Source organism: Nicotiana tabacum, chromosome 18 (assembly GCF_000715075.1).
Source record: "Nicotiana tabacum cultivar K326 chromosome 18, ASM71507v2, whole genome shotgun sequence".
Taxonomy (NCBI): Eukaryota; Viridiplantae; Streptophyta; class Magnoliopsida; order Solanales; family Solanaceae; genus Nicotiana; species Nicotiana tabacum.
In genome coordinates, this window is record NC_134097.1 from 155293241 (window position 1) to 155302386 (window position 9146).

The 9146-nt window shown below is 35.1% G+C and overlaps 1 protein-coding gene across 3 annotated transcripts; it reads right to left on the bottom strand.

The window, feature by feature from the left end:
- Positions 1 to 206: 206 nt before the first annotated feature.
- Positions 207 to 8640, bottom strand: LOC142173008 (uncharacterized). Of its 3 annotated transcripts, none has more exons than XM_075237548.1 (9): positions 8391 to 8640; positions 6708 to 6880; positions 5355 to 5711; positions 3460 to 3545; positions 1931 to 2009; positions 1792 to 1851; positions 1488 to 1609; positions 1334 to 1405; positions 207 to 1031 (listed from the first exon to the last, which is right to left on the bottom strand). In XM_075237548.1, the coding sequence occupies exons 3-9, from the start codon at positions 5709 to 5711 to the stop codon at positions 929 to 931; spliced, it is 879 nt and encodes a 292-aa protein (XP_075093649.1). In that variant the 5' UTR covers positions 6708 to 6880; positions 8391 to 8640; the 3' UTR covers positions 207 to 928. The 3 variants fall into 3 exon arrangements, with proteins under 3 accessions (XP_075093649.1, XP_075093650.1, XP_075093651.1); XM_075237549.1 differs by having other exon boundaries at positions 6708 to 6877; positions 8391 to 8601; XM_075237550.1 differs by lacking the exons at positions 6708 to 6880; positions 8391 to 8640 and having other exon boundaries at positions 5355 to 5759.
- Between the last annotated feature and the right edge of the window lie 506 nt (positions 8641 to 9146).

A 9146-nucleotide genomic window follows, 5' to 3' on the forward strand; every position in this document is an offset into this window, starting at 1 on the left:
ATGTTGAAGTTTGCGTAATTGCCTTTGCTACTTTAGGCCCGTATGCCTGAAGTTACGCGAAAAGTGAGTACGATTGCAATTTTTTTTGCAAAGCGGGTATAAGTTAAAACGTGACCCAAAAAGCGGGTATAGATGCAAATGCCTCATTTTGCAGTAATTGAGTTCACCTTGATAAATTCCAGGAATCATGCACATTGATAACAAAGTGGTCAAAAAATATCTGCATTTGGTTGATCGAAGCTTACACCTTCGCACCTGTAATAGCATGTGATAGATGAAACTTACATGTTTCTTGGTTTAGAAGTCTATCAAACGTAGCAAGCAAAACCTTAAAAGCAGTTTCTCATAGTACAATCGGATGACACTTTCGCATTGTATAATGTGATTTTCAACCTCTAATTTGAGAATTATTTCCTGCTCTACGCATGAAGATGTATCTAATTTGTTGTTTCAACTTACAGTTGATGATGAGTGAGGTTTGTTATAATGGTAAAAACACTTCCACTGCCAATTGATAGGTGGTGGAAGATATTGCTTTGATACGACTCTGTCGCTTACACGAAGTTGTAGTCAAAATCTAAGGGAAACCAGTCAAGAGGAAACTTGCAGCTTTCTATACTTCTGTTGTCCCTCACACCAGCATGGCTACACGTACCTAATCAATATAGAGGACCGTAGGCTAAGTTCATCTCCAAAAAGTACGGATGTAGCGAGCCCAAAATGCATTTTTGGAAGCCAAAACTAGATGCTTCATCAAGAAGTTGAAATGCTTCTGACGGAAAATCCTCGAATAGCACCAGTATTAGCAGCTTGAAAGCCTGAGTGGTAAAAGCCTGCTCTCTGTAGTTGTTTTTGTCCTTACAACCTTTCTTTACCTTCAATATCTTTGTTTCATCTTCTCATAAGAGCTTTCAGAGTCAACAGTCATCTATATCTTGTGAACACTGTAACCGGCATCCTCCGATGTCAAGTTCTCCCTCCAGTTCTCAAATTCAGATTCACCAAATACTACTTGCTTGATACCAACATAGCTGTTCAGAAGATATTATCGAGGTGAGTCTATGGCTACAAACTAGCAACATGCGGAAAACAAATGGCAAGAATACAACACAAACAATCTGCCTGAAAAGTACAACTTAGACAGCCTATTTAATGTGATGCTCTGTTGCCCAACACAATTAATTGAGATGAAAAAGAAGGTGGTGTTTGCCAATAATGGTCTGCAGAGGCTAGGATTTAGGTTCCAGGCATACTCATCTTGAATCAAAAAATTGTTTGCATGTTGGGAGAAAGAGAAAGTCTACTTCAGAATGAAGAAGGAACTGAAGCTTACTCGAAGCTTATCTGTGTCAAAGCATTAATCAGTACATCCAACAGTAAATGCTCACTTGTCCCAATGTCCACCCTATCATAAGAAAAAGTCAATTTATAAGCAACAAGCACCATTTCATATCCAAGGATAACTAATTCAACAAAATAACCTTTACCATATGCGAGCCAGGTTATCCTGAATCTCAAGATCCCCAATGTTATAGAACGTAGTAGGATTTACATTTGCCCCCTGAACAGCATCATAACTTGGCCTTTTGTCCAAAGGAGATTGTGACAACTGCCATGAAGAAACTTAGTTGGTTGAGCCTAAAATATAAGACACCTCTGACGCTGTGAAAGGCTATTGTTTGAGCTTCATCAAGTAAACACATTACTACCATTTTAGATTGACAGATTATTTCTTTTCGTTTCCAACCTCTAAAATAAGCACATAAAAAGTACATAATTTGCGGAACTTACTTGCATATTCAGTGAATTGCATCCACCAAGACGTCCAACAATGTGCCAAGAACGAATTGTCTGCAACAAAGTTATGAAAACTAAGTCGATAAAATCCATAAGCAAATGTATCAAGAATCATGAAGCGTAAATTACTTACATCACAAATCAAGGAGATATCCTTCTCCAACGGGGCATTGTAGAACTCAAACCATATGTAGGAGTTTGTAAAATCAAATCTGAATCAGAAGTAAGCAAAATTTGTTATGAAAAATTCACTCCTGAAAGGATCTGCCAGCAAATCTCAGATCTAGCATGGTACTCTTTCAACGGCATGCAGAATATTTGTCAGATAATTATCCTTCAGTCAGGATTGTGGGAAAATGTAACTGTAATGAGATACAACCAAAGGACTAGAATTGTACTACTACGCTAAAACTCACACTTTCTGTTCAATTGCTGACATAAACGTGCTTCAGAGAAAGGTGGAATACAGAAGAAGTTGTGCTCGTTGCGGGGTAAGTCATCACCAGGCATATTCACCAAAAAACAGAGAAACTGTCGAGCATGTTCACTCAAGAAAAGGTTCAATCCCCTATTATCCTTCTAAATATAATCAAGCATACAAGTCAAGAGGGAAAGGAGTTGAATAAAAAGAAAGACGACTTTTGATTTCTCTCAAACAGGCACCTCTTTTATCTTTCCTAACAAAACTATAATATTAGGCATTTCAGGACTATATTAGCAATGGGGTGTTCCAGTCTATAGTCATCTATTGTTGAACTAGAAATCCTTCTCTGACAATTTAATTGGAATGGAACTGACAGCAGTTCTAAAGAAAGTCATGCACGTCGAGTGAAGGGCTAATATCAAATTTACAGATTACTCGATACTTGTGATGGTGGGAGGTACCTCCTGAAATTAGTCGAGGTGCGCGCAAGCTGGCCCTGACACCGCGGTTTATAAAGAAAAAGTATTGTACAAAAGGCAAAGATGAATATAATTTTGGTACTTTCTTGTTATTTGGATTATTTCTTGTTATGTACATTGTGACCTATAAAATAATCAAATATGTCCTTTGCAGACATTAATGTGTTCTGACAATATATATAGATTATGAAACGATTCAAGATATTTTTTCAGATAACAATTACAATCCATTTTTGCTCAACGGATACAAAACACCCATGCTTTAGCACCTGGTGCAACATCAAGCAGAATACCACTTGTAAATAATCCAAGAAGCATGACGGATATAATAACTACTAAAGGTAGTAAGAACAACGACAACTAATTCATCAGCTAATTCCCAAAAAGTCGAAAACTAAGATTATATATTAGTATCAGTTGTTTCATTTATGTTTAATTTTTATTCAGTGTGAATCCGCTCATGCCCAATCCTGATGAGCGAGTCCATGCTAGACTAGATGCATCAACATACGTGTTTCACCAACTTGAGGTTAGCAGATAAAATAAAACCCCAGTCAATGGAATTAAAAAGCAATCGTATGAAGAACAAGGAGATCTCACGGATTTGTTCAGCTTTAGAGTGGAACTCAGTGAGAAAGGTAATATTGCTAATTCTATCAGACAAACCAAAAGGATGCAATTAATGATTGTTAGATTCATCAAGTAATATGTTTTCTCAGCATGGTTAGTGTCTACTCTCGTGCATGAGTCTAAACTTACTTGTTGAACGTCACATTCATGGGTGTTGCTGAACCTGTCTTCGTATGTACTATTTTATTCCTTTTCTTTCTCAATCTCTCCTCCATCTGATAACAAAGTAAATACAGTTAATTAGCAACAATATTAAATTAGAAGTAGACAGAGCAAACTACGAGCAACTAGAAAAGTAGACATTTGTTTTACTTCACTGATGTCCAATATACCTCTAACACAGATGTTCAAACCAACAAAAAATTCCAATTCCAATTCTAATTCACACCCAATTGAAAAAAGCCACAAACATGAAACACAGAAGACAAGTGTAACAAAAACCATAACCTGCATAACTATATCAAAGTAATTGAATTAATTTGCACTTCCTTTCAAGAGGCAAGAGGTGAAGCAAATGGTGGTTGCTACCCTTGCTGAGACTGGTATGAACCTTTCAGATGATATTATTGAGAGCATAATCGACAAGGTATTTCAACAACCTACAATTAAATGCTAATTTTGATCATTTTTTCATTTGAAGGAGCGTTTTCTTATTTATATCTGTTTAATAGTGATATATCCAATACTAGTTTCCCTTGATTATTTGGCTTGTTGTCCGTCTCATTGAAGTTTCGTCCCGTCCTGTTTCTATCTTCTCAGAACCACATCATATTCTTAGAGAAACTTTAGTGATTTAAAGCGTGAACAGGAATTAAGGATGGGACCATCTTTAGCTTTGTTCCTCCCATAGACAAGATATCGACAGTGTTTGATACCAACAGTGTCAGTAAGAAAGTTGTTGAGAAACCATTCAACTTCTGAGTTGGAGTCTCTTCTTTCAACTCTCCCCTGCATTATGCCACAAAATGGTATAGTATAGATATTTTATATTGGGAATTTTCTCGTTTATTTGACTAATGTTGAGTAGTTTCTGATTCACTGTTAATTATGTGTTTGCTAAGACTTAGAGGTCTTCCATCTGGATGGCAAGTATACTTCTCGGCTCAGATGTTTTCTACCCTTGCATGGAAGATGAAATTTTATTTTAGTGTGTATGATACACGACCCTTGAACCGAGGGTCTATCGGAAACAGCCTCTCTATCCTCACAAGGTAGGGATTAGGTCTGTGTACACATTACCCTCTTCAAACCCCACTTGACGATCCAAGTGCCTTCATTCTCTTGTTTCTCTAAGAAGTTGAGACTAATTTTGAGCTACGAAATAAATATCATCCTAATTTCTATTTGTGAGTATGTCCGGAAGATTAAGGTAGAATGTTTTTAGGTAGCCGAGCATTTTTCTTTGTCTTACTCAGTTCGCTAGCATTAGTGTTAATATGATATCTGTTATTCATAGATGACTATTACTACCTAGAGTTTGATTGCATTCTTGGATTCGATCTTATATCATCTTGCTATTATTCCTACTTGTTGCAATTACCTTTTCTTTTTCACTCGTTCTCTAGCCGAGGGTCTATCGGAAACAGCCTCTCTGCCCTTCCAGGGGTAGGGGTAAGGCTGCGTACATCTTAGCTTCCCCAGACCCCACTCATGGGAAACCACTGGGTTTGTTGTTGTTGTTGTTCCTTTCAAGAGAAATTAACTAAATGGATACAAAATTATTAGGAACAAACAATCGGGCAATCTTTTTTTATTTTTTACGATGATATTGTTCGGTCCAGCTTGCGCGCATCTCGCTATTTTATTGGGTACCTGCTACCTCCCACAACTCTGCCCACCAAGGCTTGGGCAGCAAACGGAAGAAATCACCTAGTGCTTTATTGTCTCTGCTGAGATTCAACGGATTTTAACCTGAAACCTTATGATCGGCAATAATTAAGATGATTTGTACCAAAGACGAAGGAAACAAAAACAAACAACCGCAAATTAATTCAAAAAGCATATGAGCCAGCAAAAAAACTGACCATTGACTGAGCTTTATCCGGATCATCAAGACAGCTGCCAAGAATCTCAGCAAGCTCAGGATCTTTGTCATAATTCTTCTCATCTTCTCTACCTCTAAACCCTCTACTACGAGAAAAGCCCTCCTCCTCCCCCTCCTCCATTTCCACATCAATATAATCGCCATCATCGTTGTTTTCTTCAAATGTGGTCAGCAAAGTTTTTGCCCTTTGGCAGTTCGTTAGCGTCCTCATACATGAGCTTTGCTTGGGATGAAAACTTAGAATTGAGTGGCAATGACTAAATTGGGGTGAAAAAACTCTGCTATGGGAAGTCCGAGGTAGTTGGAAAAGAGATGCACTGTGCTGCAACATAAACATCTACAAACAGAATCTTGATTATAAACAACTAAAAACAAGAACATATTAACTAATTGTGTGTGTGTGTATATATATATATATATATATATATATATATATATATATATATATATATATATATATATGAGACAAATAAGAACATATATTGGGTGCGTTTGGTATGATTTCTAATTTTCCCATGTTTGGTTGGCTTAAATGTTTTGGAACCATTTTTCTTATGAAAGGAAAATGTTTTACTTATCTAGAGTAGGGAAAATAATTTTCAAAACTCCTTCTCAATCTTTCTCACCCTCACTAACCCAGCTCACCCCCTCTCTTAAAAAAAAAGCGTTTTTTTTTTCAAATTTCAGTTTTTCCGTTACCACCCCACCCCCGGCAAAAAAAATTATTTTTTACCTAAATTTTTTTTTTTTTGTAATTTCTATTTTTTTCGTTTTTCTGCACCATCCACCCCAACCCCCCTTCCCCCGGACAAATTTTTTATTTGTAATTTAAAATAATATTTTTTAAATATATTTTTCAATTGTAATATTTTTATTTATCGGTTTAAAGGTTCAAAATTTTACAAATTACAAAATTATGAGTTCGGCGGTTTATGTGTTTGGAAGTTTACGGGACAATATAAAGTTTACGGGTTTGAAATTCCGCGGTTTCGAAAGTTTAGCGGTTCGAAAGTTTATGAAATTTGTGGGTTCGGAAGGTTATTGGTTTGAAAGTTTATGACTTCATGTTTATTATATCTAAATTATTTATGAATAATCTTGAGAAGTCATTTTCCTTAATTTGCGTACCAAACACCGGAAAATGACTAAGATTACTGCTTGTTTTCCAAGAAAAATTTTTCTTGGAAAATATTTTCCGTTATACCAAACACACCCATTAACTAAAATTAGTTGTTAACACTAAAAAACAACGCAAAAGATAAGAGTTTTGGCCCAAATGGTAAGTAATATGCAGGAAATAAAATATGTATGGAGAGAAAAAGCAGAAACATACACTTTGATGCCGTAAGGGAAAAAGAAGCTGAAGAGCTCGCTGCAGAAAGAGATACGAAGGAGCAAACTAGCGCTGAGGATAGATGGACTAGAACGTAGCTTGGAAATTGTCGATCCAATAGTTTGTTTTTCGTCCGGCTAGTAGAAGGTAGTTGCGCTTGGGCCAAGTTCCTTCTAACCAAGGGGAGAAATTCAAAAATACCCAAGTTTATAAGTGATCATTCAAAAATAGCCACAGTTTCAAAAGTCATTGAAATTTAGACATTTTTATGTAAAGATAAATTTGAACAAAAATACTGTTCAAAATCCGAAAAATACTCCAACATAATATACTGGAACTCCAGTATAATATACTGAAGCTCCAGTATAATGTATTGGAGCTAGCAAAGTATAGTGGTCCAGCATAATATGCTGGAAGTGCATACACAGGTGCACCGAACTCCAGTATATTATGTTGGACCGGTCTCTATTGCAACAAAATAGTAGCTATTTTTCAATGACCAGTCCGAAAACTGGCTAGCTCGTGCTATTTTGACTCTAATCAAGTGATCCAAAATCTTCTTGGGCTTTGGCATATTTGACCGGTCCATCAAAAATAATTACAAGCGTAAGCCAAATATATAAAAAATATATATATTGATTATATATATATATATATATATATATATATATATATATATATCGATTATTATTTGAAGGCGTCTATAATATATAAAAATCCCAAATGTTTTTCTTTCTAAAATATTTCATACCAAAATACTTGTATTTATAATTTTATAAAGGATAATCCAAGGGATAAATCAAATATTGATGTCAAAAGTATACTCTAAGGGGTCGTTTGGTTTGAATTTAAATTATGCTGAGATTAGTTGTATTGAGATTAATTATGTTGGAATTAGACATCCTAGTATTATTCCTTATTAATTGTTTGGTATGTTGTATTAATCCTAGGATGTCAATTTTACTGTTTTATCACGGGATAACTTATCCTTGGATTGTTGTTCCACCCTCTGGCAAAGGTATAAGTTATCTCAATACTGTTTTTAATTAGGATAACGTATCCTAAGATTAGTAACCAAACAAGGGATAAAGGGCACTAATTTTTTATCCCATGATTATTTTTGCTTATCCATCATACCAAACGACCCCTAAATGATTATGTATCCTTTTAGGGTTTGGCTCTAGCTCCTAAATGAGACTCAAACCAGCTGAGGTGCCTAGGAATGTGATGAGTGATATGGTTAAATTGGGAACAAATGTTGCCATCTTCCACCAATCAAAATGAAGGGAGTAATAGAATTGCGTCAATCATGGCTCCAGGTGGGTCGTGAAAGTTGAGAGAATTCCGGAAAGACTTAAAGAAAGTTACAATAGTCAAAAATGAGTAAACAAATATTTGGAGTCAACTATACCAGCTTTTGTATGTTATCCTTTATAGGATTCATGATACACTCTGAACAAACACAAATATTAGAAAATTCTAACAACTTAAAGAAATAGACAAAAATTAAATCTTGAAAACACCCAGAATAAAATTCAATTAAATTAGTCACCACAAGCTTTATTGATGATAATAATTGAATTTTTGACGACACCTACCAAAAAATTCAATCAAATTAGTCAACACAAGATTTATAACCACTGAAGAATTGGATCTTGAAAAAAAAAAAGGAGAGAGATGTACCCTAGAAGAGGTTTAGACGGAAGAACTGAAATCACCAGCAGCGTTTTGTTAGGATTTGTGTTCCACCATCATCAGAGACCAAATTCCATGTTAGGAAGAAGGGGAAAAGAAAAAATAAATTCTATAGGAAATGCCAAAAACACATAGAGAGATGAAGACGGAGATAGAAAGGAGGTGACCAACAAAACTTTAACCTACTATCTGGAAACTCACTTACGATCCTAAGTGGATTGTACTTTTAGCCAAGTCCAACGTTTTTTGCATTTTGCACCCTTAAGTATAATTTTCCCGTTACACCCTGTCCTTCTTTTTTAACAATTTTCCCTAATGTGTTTCTTTCTTCTTCTTTTTTAGAATTGTATGTAAATACTAATATTCATTTTCGAAAGGGGTAAAATAAGATAATAATTCTTTTTTTCTATTTTTTTAGAGAGAATTATACATAAGTACAATCCATATACATAAATCATGCATCTTACTCATAACTTTGCAATCTATAGCCAATCTTAAATATTGAAACTTCATCAATTTTAACTTTTTATCTCATCGATGCAAAGCCAATAATTGAAGTAACAAAACTAAAAGAAAAATAGAGATCGGAGGTCGACAATATAAACACAAATAAATTTTATAATAAATTAAACATTCTCCTATTTTTTTCGTATGGCAAAACATGATTTTTATAATGAAATATTTCAATCTTTTAGTATATTTTAAACGGTGAATCATTTAAGTTTTCACACATCAGAATTGTCC

Coding starts and splice junctions, on each gene's coding strand:
- LOC142173008 (XM_075237548.1), bottom strand. CDS start 5,711: ATGTTTATGTTGCAGCACAGTGCATCTCTTTTCCAACTACCTCGGACT. Junction 1,852..1,930: donor ATATCTCCTTGATTTGTGAT/GTAAGTAATTTA, acceptor ACTTTGTTGCAG/ACAATTCGTTCTTGGCACAT. Junction 1,610..1,791: donor GCAATTCACTGAATATGCAA/GTAAGTTCCGCA, acceptor TCTTCATGGCAG/TTGTCACAATCTCCTTTGGA.